The 21,252-nt window shown below is 36.0% G+C and overlaps 1 protein-coding gene across 1 annotated transcript in view; it reads left to right on the top strand.

Annotated features, from left to right (window-relative positions):
* CTSO (cathepsin O) overlaps positions 1–21,252 on the top strand; it is a 61,970-nt gene that overhangs the window by 5,072 nt on the left and 35,646 nt on the right. Inside the window, exon 2 of the mRNA XM_001375224.3 lies at positions 15,124–15,232. Coding sequence (XP_001375261.1) covers positions 15,124–15,232 — 109 coding nt within the window. The remainder of the gene's footprint in view (positions 1–15,123; positions 15,233–21,252) is intronic.

Raw genomic sequence — 21,252 nt, 5'->3', positions numbered from 1 at the left:
CCAGCTGTTTCTAGTTTTTCACTAATATGAAAAGATGGCTTCTCAGATTTTGTAGACAAACTTTTGAGTAAGACAGACCATAATTCAACAGCTAAACCCTACATCATGTTCCTTTATGACATAACAGACCTATCGCACCTCTCTGCAACGTGGGAAGCAGCCCCAATGTAGATGGGCAATGCCTCCTTGTCCCTGGACCCCAGGAGTGCCCACGTTCCCCCCCCCCCAAATACTCCTGCCCTTCAATGAGAATGGAAACCATTATTCCCTTAATCCAACAGCAGCCATATATTAAAGAGAACACTTTAATAGGGACAAATGATACAGGTTTAGGGGAATTAGAGATGCCATAAAAAATGTTAATTTAATGATTCTGATCTTACCCATAATCTCAGCAAGCCCCATGGGGAGGGTGTCATGCTCGGTGTTAAAGGGCTCCCTGCCCCTTCTCCTGCACAGGTCTGCAACATGTAGAGACTTGAGTGTTGCCCTAAGACATCTCTTGATCAGAAAAAGTTGGGAGCAACTTTTGGGGGGGCCTTATTACTCACCAGAACACTGATCTGATCTGATAGCCAGGGATCAGAGAACACCAGAGAAAGAAGAGGATGTACAATTTTTTAAAAATTGTAGAAATATAGGAAGCAAAACCAAAGTAATGATTTGATACAGGAAACTTTTACTTCATGAAGTATTTCTGATAGAATATTACTCTGTTTCAAAGCATACTCAATAGAAATCATTCCCCAAGCCTGAATGTTGACTTCATGTCCAGCATTTGATGTGGTAGAAAGAGTATCAACTCTGGAGTTCATTTTCCTCCTAGTCAGAATGCATTGGGAGGGCTGAGATTGGGTGGCCTCTTCCATTCTGTCATGGTAGCATCCTTCAGGTAATCGACAGAGGCCATCGGCCTTATTTTTTCTTAGCTACCAAAATATAAACTGTTCAGTAGACATTCAAAGAGTGAGATTTTAAGTTTATGTCCACACCAATGGATATGTAGCATTTGCAGCTAATAAAGCAAAAGTAAATAGACTAGCAGAAAAAAAAATGCTATTGCAAAATCATTTCCAGGAGGGAGAAAGAAAATTACAAAACATCCAGAACATTTTGTTTTTTTCAAATTCTTCTTCTTTGTTAACAAAAACCTGCACCTGAATATTCTTCATTCAGTTTAGTTCTTTCAGATCACTCTTCTCGTACCTGTATACTTTTTTTCTGGTGTCTTCCAGGGTTACCAGAATTTGATAAATAAGTGAGGATTCAGAATAACAGAGAAGACAAAAAGAAAGAAGGGAATGTTAACAATAATCTTTGTTAAGACTATTCCAAGAACAAAGTAAGTGCTGATAGATGATAGTGTCGTAGAGAGTGTAAAAATAATAATTGGCAAGTTACATAAAAATAGATGGGAAAACTCGCCAATACAGGTTCAGAACTGTTCAGATATTTTTATAGATGTAATCAAAAGTATCCAGTGATAAAGTGAAGTGAAGCTCAAATGGGCCAGGTGCAAGGACAATAAAGAGACTCTTATTATAAAAATAAAATATTTATTGAAATATATAAGGATAACAAGGATTTCTAATTATAAAAGAATTCTAAATCCACCCAATATAACTCCCTGGTTCTGCACGGAACTGCTTCTCCTGTGTTTCACAGGCTACACTAATCTTTCCTGATCTGACTAATCCAAATTTATCCTATTCTAAATAAAACTACCACTATTATCCTTATAATTCTTAACTTCATCTTCAAATTATAAAATAACAAAGGCTAGCTGGATGAGTCTCAACAAGAATCAAGTTAGGACTGAGCCTTAACAGACTCAAAAGTCCAAACCAAAGACCCGGTTTTTCTTTGATCTTGTCAGAGTTAAATCAATCGATAAAAACTGCAATAGATAGTCAGTAGTGTTTCCCAAGTTGGGAAAGGAAAACACTGAGCTCCTTCAGGTCTTTCCCTCAGACACAGATCAAAGCAAAGATGCTACCTCATCCAGCCCTGAGAGAGAATCTACTGTCAGCAACTCCCAACTGCCAGAGAAAGTAATTGACACAGAAAAACAATTATAACTGTCAACAATTGAAATCGGCATACTCTCTCAGCCTGCTTCAAACTCTTAATTCTCTCTCAAGCCAGCCACTCCACATTTTATCTTTAAACTAATAAAACAATACTTATTTTCTAATTTCATCCTTACAAGAGGGAAATAGGGAATAAAAAAGGAGACATTTTTGTCTGTTAGGATTGGTTGGTGTTGAATTAGTTCAATTAACCCCGAGGCTCCTCCAAAAAGGAATTATAGGCCATCACATATTAATTTCTTAACCCTGTAAAGCATTATCTTTATATCCTTTTTTATAAAAGAGCCATTAAAGGGGAATTGAAAGAATACAAAGCTCTCTTGGGAACAATTTCTTCTTTATTCAAATTAAGAATTCAGTTTCTTAAAAATTCTCAAGGGAAATGAGCATCAAAGAATCAACTACCCATCTCTATGAATGAGCATTTTGCCTTTCTAGAAATAACCTCCCTGAAAACTCTTCTAAACTGATATTTACCTAGCACTTTAAAGTTTGCAAAGTACTTCATATCTCTTATCTCTTTTGAGCCTTACAATAATCCTGTGAATTAGGTACCAGTATTATTATCTTTTCTTTACGCCTGAAGATACCAAGGTTTCCAGTAATTAAATTAGTTACCTACAGTCATACTGCAAATAAAATATCAGAAGTACTATTTGAACCTAGATCTTCCTGATGCCAAATCTATCACTCTAGCCTCCAGTCCCATTATTATTTCATATCTATTTCTTTCTAATGAACTTGAGACAAGAAGGAGCCTCATTGATCATTAAATCTATCCTTTACATGTTACAGAATCACTTTTACAACTTTTTTTACACATCCAACTTTTTTTACACATCCATCCTCTTAGAGATAGAGAAGCAAAACAATCCATGCCATTTTGGGTCATTTGTAGTTGTTAGAATTCTTTCCTTATATTCAACTAGAATCTGATTATCTGTAAATTCCATGCGTTGGTCCTGCCAAGTTCTATACCCAAGAACCTGGCAGATAAATGGTATTTTTAACCACCTATTTTCAAATCAAATACTGTACATTTTACTCCCATTCCCTTACTTTATTTCTTATTTATTCATGTTGTGAGTATGTGTTTCAGAACCTCAGTCTTAGCAATATCAGTACATGAAGCAATGTTATGTGATGAGAATCACCATCTTACAAGTTTTGAGGTCTGGTTTTACCTCAAGTCTTGACCGTGATTACCTGTCACTCTTCAGGCCTGGTTATCCTACTTCAAGTTATTTTTCCATCCTCACCTCTGCCTTCCCAAGAAACATATTCATATCTCCCTGAAGTGGAATGTAGTCCTTGGAAGCTCAGAAAAGATAATCTGTTTTGCCCACTATACCCAGATGAAACCAATGACAAGATCCTTTTCCCTTGTATATTGTAAACATATATGTCTCATCCCCATGTGGACCTTCTTTAAAATGACACCCATTAATTTCCCCTTATAAGATGAGATCTGTCTTCTATTCTCATCCGATGCTTTTTTCTCCATTCCTATTCTTTCACATTCCTTCAGCCTTGTTGGGGATCCCCCCCAAAATTGATGTCCTTTAACCTCTACACAAAGTGGAAGTATATCTTTGGGTACCTTCTGTTTCTTGCCTCACTTCTTCCTATGTCTGACTTTTCACTATAACATCCTTCTCAGAAAAAATATTGATTCATTTATAGAGGAGCCTGGGATTAAATCAATGTATATTGAATCAGCTTTTTCTCTGCCCCTTATTTATTAGCATCCCTTTACTTTTACCTCACTAGATCTTTTCCTCCCATGACTATTCCCCTTTTTCTCCCTTTTTACATCACAATCCCATTTCCTTTTGTTTAAAATCAAGATCCTATAAAATGAGAGAATTGACTTTTTTGCTTAGTCTTCTTCTTATCTCTAGCACTCAATCTAGTACCAGGATATTAGGTGCTTAATAAATGCTTACTGAGGAGGGGCAACAGGGTGACTCAATATATTGAGAGCCAAGCTTAGAGATGGGAGATCTTGGGTCACATCTGGCCTCAGACACTTCCTAGCTGTGTCACCCTGGATAAGTCACTTAATCCCCTTGTCTAACCCTTAATGCTCTTCTGCTTTGGAAACAATATACAGTATTGATTCTAAGATGAAAAGTAAGGGTTTAAAAAATAAATAAATAAATGCTTACTGGTTGGCATTTTTATCCTATTCCATTCTTTTCTCTGATGTCTCATGACTATGGAGTGATCCTGTGTTATTCTAATTGATTTTCATAACTCGAGTTTTTTCTCCTATATTTTCAAAATTTGTCAAAATTATAAAAGTAAACAACATATGCCTTGGAGTTTCAACCATAGGCTTTTCCTTTGTCAGTGATATTTCAATTTGATCAATTAGTATTTTGTTGTCTGACTTAGAAAGTTGAGGCATTTTTTCATATTATTTGTTGTATATTTCTTAGGTTTTCAAATTTATCTAATTTGGGGAATCTGTTTTCAAGTTATCTATATACTTTCTGTCTTCAAGATCAATCTCTTTGGCTTGTACAAAATGTGTATGTTCTTTAAAAGTTATTTTCTTTTGTTTCTCTTCTACCAACATTTTTCTCCTTATGCATTTTTTGAGTTTCAATTCTCTCATTGTCCTTTGTTTTAGAGTCTCTACATCCTTGGAGAGATTTCCCATCCTATATAACTGTTAGGTAATCTACTTGGGAGCTAGGTTAGGGGACTGACTCATGCTAGTTTTCTCTCGTCCCTTTAAGCTGGAGCATGGGTAACTTGGCAGAGTCTGTGCCTTTTAGCTTTGGGAATGGAGGTCAGGGTGATGATAGAGCCGGATTGAATTGCTGCTGTCAGGACAGCCAAGAGGCAAAGTAGATAGAGGGCCCCGCCTAGAGTCAGGAGGACCTGGGTTCAGCTATGACCTCAGACACTAACTAGCTGTGTGACCCTGGGCAAGTCACTTAACCCCATTTGCCAAGTCCTTACCCGTCTATCTTAAATTTGTTATGAAGAAAGAAAATAAGGGTTAAAAAAAAGAATTATTGCCATGTGAATAGTAGGTCAAAATGATCATCTTGTACAAGCAAGAGTCTGATTCTGTAGTTTATTGCTCAAAAACCTTCTTGATCTCCTTTTTACCTCTGACAAAATATAGACTCCTTAACTTCACAATTCAGTTCATTCACAATTTGTCTTCACTCTAGTATTTAGTTTCTAATATCAAACTGGCCTCCCTGTTATTACCCAACCCCAAGTTCCCATCATCTACCTCCTTTTTCACAACCTTTTCTTCCTGTTGGGAATGCAGTGCCTATTATCCTCCAGCTCTTAGAATTCCTAGCTCTCTTCAGGGCTCAGCTCAGGTGCCACCATCTTTAGGAAGCCTCTCCAAGTCTACATTGTTGTTCTGGGACTACATATATCCCTGAACTTTGAAGAGTTTTCTCATTTTTGTGCATTTTGAATCTTCATTCTCCCAGGAGAATGTTAGCTTCCTGAGGACAATGATCATTTTTCCCTTTGTATTTCCAGTGCATAACAGTATTTTGCACAGAGTAGACACAACAGATAAATTCTTGTTGAAAGTAAAATGTTGCATCTTAAATCCCAATTCATACTGCTCAATTGAGGTCAGTATTTGCTTTGAAATAGGTGGTTAAAAATATTTTAACTGAATGTTATTAAATGATTATCATATTTGACTCCAAAGAAGAGGTATGATTGTACTTCCCTATTTTCTTTGCAGAGGTGGAGGATTATGGTGTGGTACATAATATATAATTTTAAATTTGGGTGATTTGTTAGATGTCTGAACTTTTAAAATTCTTTTTTATAAGGGATTGTTTCTTGAGAAGATTAGGAGGAAAAGATATATTTGGAAATGAAGGTAATGGAAAAACAAAAATGCTAATAAAGATGCAAATGATTGGTAAACTATCAGATTGTTGAAGATGGCAAAAAAAGAACGTGACATAAGAGGAGATTCTACTTAAAACAAGAAAATTAATGTTTCATTGGTGAAGCTGTGAATTTGTCAAGCCATTCCAGAAAGCATTTCTTAACTAACTCAAAGTCATATGTATAGCCTTTGACCTACTGATAATACTGCTATTAGGTCTATCAACCAAAGAAATTTTTTTTAAAAGAAGGAAAAATACTAATTTGTAATATAATACATACACTATACATGTGAATATAAACACATATACATTGTATACATATAACATATTACATATATTGATATACATATATAAACTCTTTTTGTAGCATAAAAAAACTGGAAATCAAGGGGATGCCCATCAGTTAAAGAATGACTGAACACATTATTGTATATAAGTCTAATGGAATGCTTTTGTTCTATAAGAAATGAAGAAAGGAATGATTTCAAAGAAAGCTGAGAAGAATTGTGTGAACTGATACAAAAACAGGAAATCAATTTATACAATGAAGACAAACTACTTGAAAGATTTATGAATTCTGACCAATATAAATCAACCACAATTCCAGAGGACTAATCATAAAGCATGCTGCCCCCTTCTTGAAGTGATGAGTTGATGATTTATGTAGAATCAGATAAATACTTTTAGGAGAAAATGGCTAATGTGGGAATTAGTTTTATTTGGCTATAAACTATCACAAGGGCTTTGTTTTTCTTTTTTTTTAATGGAGAAGTGGAGGAAATAAATGCATCTTAATTGAAAGAATATTTTTTTAAATTAAATGAAGTGAAGTGTTGGGACATGCCTGAATGTAGGTGGTATTGAAGACTATAGTTCTGGAGAAGCGGGCCAGTTAACATGAATGGGTCAGCTTTATAGCACCACTTTTGTAACAATCCCTTCCACTCATGCTTCTATATACCCTTCCCCTAAACCTTCTAAGCAGTGAGGGCAGTGAGGATGAGAATACTGTACTGAAGAAACAGGAAACCACTCAACCCCTATAGTTCTTGGGGAAGTTTCAGAAAGTTGACACATCAGAAACAGTCTACACTTCCTCAATAAGGCTCATAATCAAATTTACCCAATAGTGGGAAGCTGATCTCCATCCAAGAGGAAAGTAGCAGATAACCAGAATATGCAAAACATCCCTAGCTGGATGCAAAGGGAAGAAGATAGCATCTGCATGACTCCGTTGGCTGCTTTCTCAAAGGTCATTGAAAGGCATAGAGAAACATACCTACCTTAGGAAGACCTGTGAATTCTGATACTGCAGCCAACATAAAATACAGTGTGGGGAGGGGTAGAAAGTAGGGATAGGAAGTGTTTCTGTCTCTTTCCAAAAAGCAGCTGTTCCAAAAGAATGGCAAATCGTAAGTTACATTACAGCCTTAGGTTAGTCTCCTTCCTCTTTATGCCTCCCACTGCATGCCTCTGCCCATACACCCATCAGGGCAGTGTACCCCAGCTCAGATGGGAGGAATTGGCTCACTGTCCTTACTTTCTCTGATGTCCTTGACCATGGTACTGAAAACTTAGAGCTCACTAATTTCTGTTTGATTTGTCCATCACAACTTGAAATTTTGTATAGAGAAATGGGAGGAAAATGGAAGTAGTGTCTTTATACATACATACATACATACATATATATATATATATATATATATATATATATATTTTCTTGGGCTCCAAGGTCACTGAAGATGGTGACTATTAGCTGTGAAATTTTAAAAACCTCATACTCCTTGGAACGAAAACTATATCAAATTTGAACAGCAGTCTAAAAATCAGAGACATCACCTTGCTGACAAAGTCCCTGTAGTTGAAACCTGATCATTGCAGAATCAACACTTTTGAATTGTGGTGTTGGGAGAAGACTTTTGAGAGTCTCTTGAAAGCTCAGAGATCAAATCAGTCAATACTTGAAGAAATTAATTCAGATTATGGACTTTAGAAGTCACCTTCTGAAGCCGAAGCTTAAATACTTTGGCCACATGATGAGAAGTCAGGATTCATTGCTAAAGACCCTGATTTGGGGAAAGATTGAAGACAATAGGAGGCAGAGGTTGAGGTACATAAATTGGGCCTTAGAAATAAACATCAACTGGACAGACTTCAAGAGAGTGGAGGATAAAAAGTCCTGGCATGCTAGGGTCCATGGGTTTATGAAGAAAAAGACACAACTGAACAATAACAACATAGGTAAACTCCTATGCATGTGTGAGAGTCTGGAGCCTGACTATGTAATTATAACCATACGGAACAATCTGGTCTTTAGAACTGCATAGTGAATAAATTTTTTTTGAGGGAATGGAAGATTGAAATCTAAGAAGGAGCAAAGAAAACTAGCCTCAGAAAGTCTCTCTCTCTCTCTCTCTGTATCTCTCTCTCTCTCTCTCTCTCACACTCACACACACACACACACACACACACACACAAACACTTTAAGTCTTACTAGGGTGAGATGTTTAACCTTTCAATGCCTCCAGGCAATTCTCTATGCTATAGGTTACAACTTAGTTGCAATATGTATTGTTGGAAAGACCTGCATTCACATTCTGCCTCAGGCACTTGATACTGATATGATCCTGGCTCATTTGCTTGGTCTCACTGTGCCTCATCTGTAAAACAGGGATAATAACACCTACCTTACAGGATAAAGTACTTTGGAAACCTTCAAGTGCTATATAAATATTATCTATTATTACTATCAACTCCCCAAAAAAGCTTTTTGGTTTTTAGATTAAAATTTGAATACCACCTTTTCACTCTCTTCATCCATCTTTCATACAGGGCTTAAATATAACCCATAAAGCTGGACTCGCAACAAATGAATAGGGCAGTCATACAGTCTTAAGCAGTAGTCAGTGAAACTGCCACCCTCTGTGACTCATAGTGCTTCACACTCTCTGCACATAGGTGGGCCCATGCACTTGAAGGGTTCACACATTCACACACTGAGGCGCTATAGGCAGAACACCAAGTCCAATGTTTATTGATGCAATCAGGATTATGAAGTCTGAGGTTGGAGTTCTTTTAAGAAGTCACCTCCCCCAGGCATTTTGCCACTCAATTTAAAAGCTAATTAAACCAAAGGTTCAAGTGAGGCCTTATAAGTGAAACAGTAACCAGCAGCTCAACAATTTGCTTCCAGTATTTTACAGGGTTTGCTGATTCCTGGGAGTGGTCCATGCATCTGGTCAGATTATCTGTGTTCTCTCTGGCCATACCTGCCTCCGTTGTGTTGTTGTTGTTTAAACCAGTGCTATCAAGTATAGCGGATAGAGTGCCTGGCCTAGTGTTAGGAAGAACTGAATTCAAATCAGGTCTTAGATACTTAATAGATATGTGAGCTTGGTCAAGTTACTTAACTCTGTTTGCCTCAGTTCCTCATCTGTAAAACACAGCAGTGGATACAGCGACTTCCAGAGTTCCTTTCTACTCTATAATCTTTGATATAAAAGGGACGCTTCTGCTAAGCCTGAGGATGATGATCTTGAATTAAAATTAATGGTTTGCACTTAATGGTCATAATCCTTTTCAGAGATATATCCCAATACACCTTTCCCTGAAACAGTCTCTTGTTTTTCTTGTTTCTCTCTGTATGAATCTAAAACATACCACTTTAATAGAGCTTTTTTGGTGAAAAGGCTCAAATTTAGATTTAGTAACAAATATCAATTGACACTGAATTAAGGCATAGCTAATAAAGTATACTTATCACGGAATATATCCCTAATTATTTTTGTCACCCCCCCAGTTCTCCCTCCTTTCATTTACCCCCAGCTTCCCTTGTCTTGTTCCCCTTCTACTTCTCTGTAGTGTAAGATAGATTTCTATGCCCCACTGAGTATACTTGTTTTTCTCTTTCTGAGCCAGTTACAAAGAGAGTAAAGTTTAAGCATTGCCCATCACCACCCATATTTTCCTATCCTCTCTGTATTGATTTTTCTCTCATCTTTATGTTATATAATTTACCCCATTCTTTCCCTTCCCTTTTCTCTCAGTGCAACCCTCTCAGCTCTTGATTGATTTTTACATGTCATTCATATGCATACATATCATACATACATAACATTCCATATCATCACATTTATATATATCATATCATCATATATTCTCATATACATCATATTATTATAATTAGCTTACTTTTCCACCCTTTCTGAGTAAGTTCCTTCTATCTTCTCTACTCCTGAGAGTAGCAAAATACTGGTGAGGAGGAATAGAGTAAAAGGGAATAGAGCAGGATCCAGAATAGATAATACAATGGAGGGCAATACACAGTTAGTAATCATAACACTTAATGTGAATGGGATGGACTTGCCCATTATATAGAAGCAGAAAGCAGAGTGGAATAAAAAACAATCCTACTGTATGTTATTTACAAGAAACACATTGGAGGCAAAGTGACACACACATAGATTCAAGGTAAAAGACTGGTGTAGAATATATTATGCATCTTCTAAAGCAAAAAAAAAAAGCAGGAGTAGCAATCCTGATACCAGACAAAGCCAAAGTAGAAATTGATCTGACTTAAAGAGATAAGGAAGGAGCTCAAGGAGGAAATAAATAGTAAAACCATACTAGTGGGGGATCTTAATCTTCCCCTTTCAGAACTAGATAAATCAGACCAAAAAATAAATAAGCAGGGAAGTAAATTAAATGCAAGAAAAATTAGACTTAATAGATATCTGGAGAAAACTGAACAGGGATAAAAAGGAATATACCTTCTCAGCAGTACATGGTACATATAGTTCAACCATGTACTAGGGCATAGAAATATTGCAAACAAATGCCGAAAAGGAGAAATAATAAATGCCACTTTTTCATATCACGATGAGGTAAAAATCATAATTAACAAGGGCCCAGGGAAAGGCAAATTTAAAATTAATTGGAAACTAAATAATCTAATTCTTCAAAACAGGTGGGTCAGAGAAGAAATCATAGAAACAATTACAGACTTCATTAAAGAGAATGACAATGAGAAGACATCATACTAAAACCTATGGAATACAGCCAAAGCAGTACTCAAGGAATTTTATATCGCTGAGTGCCTATACCAAGAAAATAGAGAGGGAGGAGATCAATGAATTGGGGTGGCAAGTCAAAAAATTAGAAAAAGAACAAATTAAAAAAACCCCAGATAAAAACTAAATTGGAAATCCTAAAAATTATAGGAGAGGGGGCAGCTGTGTGGCTCAGTGGATTGAGAGCCAGGCCTAGAGATGGGAGGTCCTAGGTTCAAATCTGGCCTCAGACACTTCCCAGCTGTGTGACCCTGGGCAAGTCACTTGACCCCCATTGCCTAGCCCTTACCACTCTTCTGCCTTGGAGCCAATACACAGTACTGACTCCAAGATGGAAGGTAAGGGTTAAAAAAAAATAAAAATAAATTACAGGAGAAATTAATCAAATTGATAGTAAAAAGATTTATTGATCTAATAAATAAGGCTAGGAGCTGGTACTTTGAAAAAACAAATAAAATAAAGTACTGGTCAATCTAATTAAAAAAGAAGAGATTCAAATTAACAGTATCAAAGATAAAAGGGGCAATCACTTCTAATGGAGAGGAAATTAAGGCAAATTTTAAAAACAACTTTGTTCAATTATGTGACAATAAATATGACAATCTAGGTGAACTGGGTGAATATTTTAAAAAATATAAATTGCTTAGATTAATAAAAGAGGAAAGAGAATTCTAAAACAATCTCATCTCAGAAAAAGAAATTGAACAAGCCATCAAGGAACTTCCTAAGAAAAAATCCCCAGGGCCAGATGGATTCACAAGTAAATTCTATCATACCTTTAAAGAACAACTAATCCAAATATTATACAAATTATTTGACAAAATAAGCAAAGAAGGAGTTTTATCAAATTCCTTTCATGACACAAATATGGTACTGATTCCAAAGCCAGGCAGACCAAAAACCAAGAAAGCAAACTACAGACCAATCCCCTTAATAAATAAGATACAACAATCTTAAATAGAATACTAGCAAAACAACTCCAGCAAGTGATCATGAGGATTATCCACTATGATCAGGTAGCATTTATACCAGGAATGCAAGGATGGCTTAATATTAGGAAAACCATCTACATAATTGACCATATCAACAAGCAAACCAACAGGAATCACATGATTATCTCAATAGATGCAGAAAAAGCCTTTGACAAAATACAACACCCATTTCTGTTGAAAACACTAGAAAGTATAGAAATAGAAGGACCATTCCTCAAAATAATAAGCAGTATATATTTAAAACCATTAGCAAGTATCATCTGCAATGGGGATAAGTCAGAAGCCTTCCCAATAAGATCAGAAGTGAAGCAAGGATGCCCATTATCACCTCTTTTATTCAATATTGTACTAGAGACACTAGCAGTAGCAAATTGGGAAGAAGAAAAATTGAAGGGATTAAAGTAGGCAATGAAGAGTCCAAGCTATCACTCTTTGCAGAGGATATGATGGTAAATTTAAAGAACCCCAGAAAATCAACTAAAAGGTTAGTGGAAATAATTAACAACTTCAGCAAAGTTGCAGGGTACAAAATAAACACGTAAATCATCAGCATTTCTATATATTTCCAACAAAATTCAGCAGCAGGAATTAGAAAGAGAAACTCCATTTAACATCCCTCTAGACAATATAAAATATTTAGGAATCTATCTGCCAAGACAAACAGTAATTATATGAACACAATTACAAAACACTTTTTATACAATAAATACTAGATCTAAACATTTGGAAAAACATTAATTGCTCAAAGGTAGGATGAAGTAACATCATAAAAATAACAGTCCTACCCAAATTAATCTACTTATTCAGTATATCTATTAAACTACCAAAAAACTTTCTTATAGAATTAGAAAAAACTATAACAAAGTTCATCTGAAAAAAGAAATGATCAAGAATATCAAGAGAAATAATGGAAAAAAATGTGAAGAATGGGGGTCTAGCAGTACCAGATCTTCAACCGAACTATAAAGCAGTGGTCATCAAAATAATATGGTACTGACTAAGAGAAGGGAGGATCAATGGAATAGACATGGGTTAAATGACCTCAGTAAGCTAGTGTTCAATAAACCTAAGACCCCAGCTTTTGGGACAAGAACTCACTATATGACAAGAACTGCTGGGAAAATTACAAAACAGTATGGGGAAAATTAGGTTTAGTTCAACATCTTACACGCTATACTGAGATAAATTCAAAATGGGTAAATGACTTAAATATAAAGAGCGAAATCATAAATAAATTAGGTGAACGTAGAGTAGGGTACCTGTCAGATCTGTGGAAAAAGAAGGAATTTAAGACCAAGGAAGAGAAAGAGAACATTGTAAAATGTAAAATGAATGACTTTGATTATATTGTAAGGATTAGTTTTTGCTAAAGGCAAGCAAGAGATTCCACAGGGCAAAGACTGGATCTACATTCCAAAGCACTGAAGAGCTAAGAGGCAGTTGAGACTGACAGTTCGCTCTCTGGAAAGAAGATAGAAAGGGAATGGAGTTGGATCTCTTTGAAGGGAAAAAACTTTTGAAACTGCCAGGAAATTGGACCATCTTTAAGGAGTGGTTGAGTGAATGATTACCTTACACTGGTGGACAGTGTGTATGTTAATCTTCATCCCCTCCTGAATCCTGTGAGGACCTGCAGAGCTATTCTTCATCCTGAGACTTCTGATTGACTGACCCAAAAGGACTCCAGTGTGTGCGATTAACTTTGGCCCTTGTCCTTGTTTCTACCATGACCCCCTAACCTTAATTACTACTTTAAGCTTTAATTTAATATAGTTATAGTAATTTATAAAGGTTTTGTTCTCTGTTTGGGCTAAGAGTTAGTTATTCCCTTATCCCCACTCCCTTCCCTTTTTTAGCCAAATAAACCTTTTATGTATATAGCTGGTTTGATCACTTCTTTTAATCCTCCCATTATAATATCAAATTAAAAAGGTTTTGTACAAACAAAACCAATGCAACCAAAATTAGAAGGAAAGCAACAAACTGGAAGAGCATTTTTGTAACAAAACTCTGACAAAGGTTTAATTTCCCAAATATATAAGGAACATCTTTACAAAAAATCAAGGCATTCCCCAATCAACAAATGGTCAAGCGACATGAATAGGCAGTTTCCACATAATGGAATCAAAACTATCAATAAGCACATGAAAAAGAGTTCTAAATCCCTCCTGATTAGAGAAATTCAAATTAAAACTCTGCACCTTGCAGATTGGACAATAAGGCAGCAAAGGAAAGTAATAAATATTGTATGGGATTTGGCAAAATTGGGACACTAATGCTTTGCTGGTAGTGGTGTGAATTGGTCCAACTATTCTGGAGGGCAATTTGGAACTGTGCCCAAAGGTCTTCAAATGAATGCCTGCCCTTTGACCCAGCCATACCACTGCTGGCTTTATACACCAAAAAGATAATAAGGAAAAAGACTTATACAAAAATATTTGTAGCCATGTTCTTTGTGGTGCGAAAAAATTGGAAAATGAGATGTCTTTCAATTGGGGAATGGCTGAACAAATTGTGGTATCTTTTGGTGATGGAATACTATTATGCTCAAAGGAATAATAAAGTGGAGGAATTCCATGTGAACTGGAATGACCTTCAGGAATTGATGTAGTAAAAGGAGCAGAACCAGGAGAACATTGTACATAGAGACTGATACACTGTGGTACAATCGAATGTAATGGACTTCTCTACTAGCAGCAATGCAATGATCTAGGACAATCCAGAGAAACTTGTGAGAAAGATACTATCCACGACCAGAGAAAGAACTGTAGAGCTAGAAGTGTATTAGTAAAAGATATTCTCGATTATGTGCTGTGATAGGGATCTGATTGGAGTTTTGATGTTAAAGGATCTCTACTGCAAATATGAATAAGAGAAATATATTTTGAACAATGATACATGTATAACTCAGTGGAACTGCTTGTCAGCTTTGGGATGGGGGAGGGGATTATGAATCATGTAACCATAGGAAAATATTCTAAATAAAAATTAAAAAAGAAAAGAAAGGCAAGGGCTGTGTTTATTTTTTAATGTAAATTTAATCTTTAGTTTTACTCATTTTTGTTTCTTCTCATCTCCCAACTTCTAGGAAAGTCTTAAAAGACACCACTACTTGAATTCATTTTCGTCCAGTGACAATACCTCTGCCATATATGGAATAAATCAATTTTCTTATTTGTTTCCTGAAGAATTTAAAGGTATAGTCTGATTATCCTATTCACTTGTTAACTATGATGAATTTTCATTGTCTTTGTGGATTATTTCAATCACAGATTTATGAAATGGCATTAAGTAGAAAATTTCCATTATCTTTCAATTCAATTCAAGAAGCATTTCATAAGGGCCTTGTATGAACCAGATACTGTTAAAGCCAGTGACACAAAAACAAAAATCAAGTGATGCCTGACCTCAAGGATTTTACTTTCTACCAAGAAGGACAGTGGTAGAATTATCTTTGTCACTTATACATTGACTACTATGATAAATATAGTTCTAAACTCTAAACCAGAGATTCTTTTTTTTCATCCTTTTCTTTTTTAATTTGTTTATTTATTGAGTCAATTTATAACATTATTCCTTGGTTACAAGAATCATATTATTTCCCTCCCCTAACCCCACCCTTCCTGTAGCTGACGCGCAATTTCATTGGGTTTTATGTGTGTCCTTGATCAGAACCTATTTCCATGTTGTTGGTGTTTGCATTAGAATGTTCATTTAGAGTCTACATCCCCAGCCATATCCCCTCAACCCATGTATTCAAGCAGTTGTTTTTCTTCTGTGTTTCTACTCCCACAGTTTTTCCTCTGGTTGTGGATAGTGTTCTTTCTCCTAGATCCCTCCAAGTTGTTCAGGATCACTGCATTGTAATGGAGAAGTCCATTACATTAGATTGTACCACAGTGTATCAGTCTCTGTGTACAATGTTCTCCTGGTTCTGCTCCTTTCGCTCTGCATCACTTCGTGGAGGTTGTTCCAGTCCCCATGGAATTCCTCCACTTTATTATTCCTTTGAGCACAATAGTATTCCATCACCAACATATACCACAATTTGTTCATCCATTCTCCTATTGAAGGGCATCCCCTCATTTTCCAATTTTTGGCCACCACAAAGAGCACAGCTATGAATATTCTTGTACAAGTCTTTTTCCTTATGATCTCTTTGGGGTACAAACCCAGCAGTGCTATGGCTGGATCGAAGGGCAGATAGTCTTTTAGCACCCTTTGGGCGTAGTTCCAAATTGAACTCCAGAATGGTTGGATCAATTCACAACTCCACCAGCAATGCATTAATGTCCCAACTTTGCCACATCCCCTCCAACATTCATTACTTTCCATTGCTGTCATGTTAACCAGTCTGCTAGGTGTGAGGTGATACCTCAGAGTTCTTTTGATTTACATTTCTCTGAATATAAGAGATTTAGAACACTTTTTTCATGTGCTTATTAATAGTTTTGATTTCTTTAACTGAAAATTGCCTATTCGTGTCCCTTGCCCATTTATCAATTGGAAAATGGCTTGATTTTTTTGTACAATTGGTTTAGTTCTTTATAGATTTGAGTAATTAGACCTTTGTCAGAGGTTTTTGTTATGAAGATTGTTTCCCAATTTGTTGCTTCCCTTCTGATTTTGGTTCATTGATTTTGTTTGTACAAAAAGTTTTTAATTTGACGTAATCAAAATTATTGATTTTACATTTTGTGATTTTTTTCTAGCTCTTCCTTGGTTTTAAAGTCTTACCTTTCCCAAAGGTCTGACATATATACTATTCTGTGTTCACCTAATTTGCTTATAGTTTCCTTCTTTATATTCAAGTCATTCACCCATTCTGAGTTTATCTTGGTGTAGGGTTTGAGGTGTTGATCCAAACCTAATCTCTTCCATAGTGCCTTCCAATTTTCCCAGCAGTTTTTATCACATATTGGGTTTTGGTCCCCAAATCTGGGATCTTTGGGCTTATCATAGACTGTCTTGCTGAGGTCAATTACCCAAGGTCTATTCCAGTGATCCTCCTTTCTGTCTCTTAGCCAGTACCAAATTGTTTTGATGACCACTGCTTTATAGTATGGTATCAGATCTGGGACTACAAGACCTCATGCCTTCACAATTCTTTTCATGATTTCCCTGAATATCCTTGATCTTTTTTTCTTCCAAATGAACTTTGTTATAGTTTTTTCTAATTCAGTAAAAAAGTTTTTTGGTAGTTCAAAAATGGCTATGGCACTAAAAAAGTAAATTAATTTGGGTAGGATTGTCATTTTGATTATGTTAGCCGGTCCTACCCATTAGCAGTCAATGTTTTTTCCAATTGTTTAGATCTAGTTTTAATTGTGTGGAAAGTGTTTGTAGTTGTGTTCCTATTGTTCCTGTGTTTGTCTTGGCAGATAGATTCCTAAGTATTTTATATTGTCTAGGGTGATTTTAAATGGAATTTCTCTTTCTAATTCTTGCTGCTGAGATGTGTTGGAGATATATATAAATGCTGATGACTTATGTGGGTTTATTTTGTATCCTGCAATTTTGCTAAAGTTGTTGATTATTGTAAAAGAGAGAATATATATGCATGCAAAGGACATCATCTGTAAATGAAAAGGTAGCATTCTACTTGGAATGTTACTGAGAAAAACAGTTGAAGCCAACCCAGGCTGAACTGGGCTGAGAAGCTTCTGAACTGGACCCCTTTGGGCTTTTGACAGAGTGGGGGAAGAAGAAGTTAAGTTGTTGACTGCTGGTGGCTGAGTGTGGTGACCCTGAAGCTGAAGGCTGAAAGATTTTTGTATCTCTGAAGCTACCTGTCTGATTAGCAGAAGAGGAAAGACAGACATTTGTCCTCACACCTCCCTGACTGACTGTCACAGTTGTGAAAGAACTGCCATTTCCCCAATATCCTCAAAACCAAGGCTCCTTGTATAGACTAGGGAAAACCCCATCCCTCTTACCTTATCCTCCTCCCTTTCCTGTCTTCCCCAATAAACCCTTACTTGAGAAAAGAGAGAAAACAGTATCTTCTCTAAATCTTATAGTTCATATTGAGTGAATTGAAGAAGAAGGGGGAGGGGAAGTTGAGGCTTGTGAAGAGGGAGGTAAAGGGAGGAGGGCAGGAAAACCTTTGATCCATTAGTCATCTAGAGAATCAATAGGTACCCCAGAAATATATCTATTACATTATTTCGACTAGCTTTTTGGTTGATTCTCTAGGATTCTTTAAGTAGACCATCATATCATCTGCAAAGAGTGATAGCTTGGTCTCCTCATTGCCAATTTTAATACCTTCAATTTCTTTTTCTTCTCTAATTGCTACAGCTAATGTTTCTAGTACAATGTTAAATAATAGAGGTGATAATGGGCATCCTTGTTTCATTCCTGATCTTATTGGGAAGGCTTCTAGTTTATCCCCATTGCAGATTATGTTTGCTGATGTAAATCAGAGATTCTTAAATGTATGTGTGTGCGACATTCCTTTGGCAATCTGAAGAAATCTATTAACCTCTTCACAGAATGACATTTGTTACCTAAATTTACAATTAAGAGAAATTATAAATTTCATTTAGAAGTTACTAAAAAGAAAGATAATTGTTTTCTTTCCAAGTTCACATATCTCCTAAAATCTAGAACCTTAGCTCTTGATACCCTGAGAAAAATGCAAAATATTTGTGTGACCAGCATTGTAATTAAAGAAACAAAACTATCTCCTCCACTTTTAGTTTGCATTTGGGAATATTTGTCTGACTTTGTTTCTCCAAATCTACAAGAATTCAGAGAATTCTAGATCTAGAACTGACCTTAGAAATCATCTACTTCAATGCTTTCATTTTATATAAATAGAAACAGATTCTAGAAAAATAAAATGCTTTAACCAATGGTTACTCATTGTTTGTACACTATAAAATACAAATGAAGTCCTAGGGAAGAAAATAAACCCATGCTAGACAGAATAAATCAGTGATCAAACCATAAACATTTTTCAAATACCTCATATCTGCAAGGCACTATGCAAAGGGATGGGAATTCAAAGGGGGGAAAATGTAGGCACTTTCCTCAAAGAGCTTCATTCTAAGGTGATTAAAGTGGTGTTTTCCCTCTCTACTTTTTCCCTTCAAAGAACTAACAATTCTTTTTTTTTGCTATTATCTTTTTTAAATTTTTTAAAATTTATAATATTTTTCCATGTTTACATGATTCATAATTCCACCCCACCTACCACCCTCCTATCCTCTAGAGCTCACAGACAGTTCCACTGGGTTATACATGTATCATTTTCAAAACCTATTTACATCTGATTCATATTTGTAGTAAAGTGGTCCTTTAATATCAAAACCCCAATCATATCTCCATCAAGCTATGTGATTGATCATTTGCTTTTCTTCTGCATTTCTGCTCCCACAGAAGAACTAACAATTCTTACTGTTTCACTTCCACAAATCCCTTGCCAATAAAGGTGTGCTCACCATTTATGCCCAGTTGCCTTCAAACACATTCTAAAATGCTGCATGTTCCTTTGCTTAAAGAACTTGAAAGGTTAAATGGCATGATGGAAAGAACACTGACCAGTTCAGCAAGGCAATCAGGGTTCTCATTCTGGTCCTGCCCTACCCAGTTTGTGTTCTCGTAACCCTTTGTTGCCTTCTTATTCCTTCTGTCTTTTGACATTTTACATCTCTGGGCCTCATGTTCTCCTCTATAAAATGAAAGAGTTTGTTTAGATTATTCCTGTGATAACAAACTTAATTACCCTTACATACATCTTTATATGGGTTTCTGCTTTCTCATCAATAATGAGGATAACAGAACCTTAGATATGTTATAAAAGGAAATACCAGAGCCTGAAAAGTCACTGGTTCTTGATGAAGTTGGAGTCCATTGAAGTTATTCAGCTTTTTCATTATATAAACAAACCACCCTCCACCAACATCCAGTGAAGAATTCTATATCATTAAATTGCCATTTTGTCTTTAAGCCACCCAGAAGGTATTTGCAGCTTGTTAAATTTTTACTTTTAAAATTGGTAGATACCTTTGTTTTGACACAGTTTCTCAACAATCAAAGGTCTCTTGCAAAGCCCATTTCCCCCTTCCCCAAAGAGTTAGTCTATTGATTCATAAAAAAGTACATCTTTTGATTTTGAAAGTGTGAACCAACATTGATCATACAATTAGGGTTGTGGCTTCTCAAAAATGACTATTTACATTGTTTTAGTAGCCATGTCTGTTCTTTCACATATTTTCCTCATCCTGTATTACTTCATAGAAGACTTTTTCTGTTTCTCAGAATTTTTTTGATGTATCATTCCTTCCAATTCCATTATATTTATGTACATTTTCTTCATAGTCCAGTTATTGTACATGAGTTTTAGAGTTTAACAAGGTGCAGAAAGTAAAAGTTTTAGGAGCCTCAGTGAAATTCTTCTAGTGTCTCAATATATGGAGAGTATGCCATCTTCCACTGTATTTCCTTCAAGAAACCTCTATTGTATGTGTGATCTGTGCCTTGTAATGTTAAAAACTGTAAATGCCAAACTCAGTAAAGGTTTTGGCCAAACTGTAAAGGATAATTTTTAGTGTTTTGACTTAAAATCGAATATAAGTGGTCGCCATGGGAAATTCCCAAAATATGAAAATATACCCAAGTCAGCTGGGGATTTTATGGAGATTTTAATTAATGTAAATGAAGGAATTAAGGGAAGGAGAGAGAGAGAGAGAGAGAGAGAGAGAGAGAGAGAGAGAGAGAGAGAGAGAGAGAGAGAGAGAGAGAGAGAGAGAGAGAGAGAGAGAGAAAATAGCCAAGCAGTAGAAAAGGGCCTAGGCCAAAATGACCTAGGCCTGAGCCTAAGGAAGAGTCAGTCAGCCTTTATCACTCACCACAAGATCGTCTTCAAGCAAGCTCCAGTCCTCACTTCAACTCCAAACTCCAACCAACCTCCTGAACTGACTTCCAATCCAAAATTACCCAATTACCTGAACTGACTTCTCCTTTTAAAGAAATTTTCTCTTATGTCACCCCCCCTAAATTTTCACGTCTACCAATCACAGTAGATGCTTTTTCCCAGAACTGCCCATTCTTAGTTCATATCTTCTTTTGTTCTCACCTTCTCTGGTTAGATTAAATCCTCTGAGTACTTCACACCTCTTTTGTTAAGCTTGCCTTTTGTACGTTGCTTGACCTTTTAGTGATTAATTTAACTTTTATAGGTACTTAGCACCCTTTTTGTTTTAGATCTAAA

This window comes from Monodelphis domestica, chromosome 6, assembly GCF_027887165.1.
Source record: "Monodelphis domestica isolate mMonDom1 chromosome 6, mMonDom1.pri, whole genome shotgun sequence".
Taxonomy (NCBI): domain Eukaryota; kingdom Metazoa; phylum Chordata; class Mammalia; order Didelphimorphia; family Didelphidae; genus Monodelphis; species Monodelphis domestica.
This window is presented reverse-complemented; position numbering and strand designations above follow the sequence as displayed.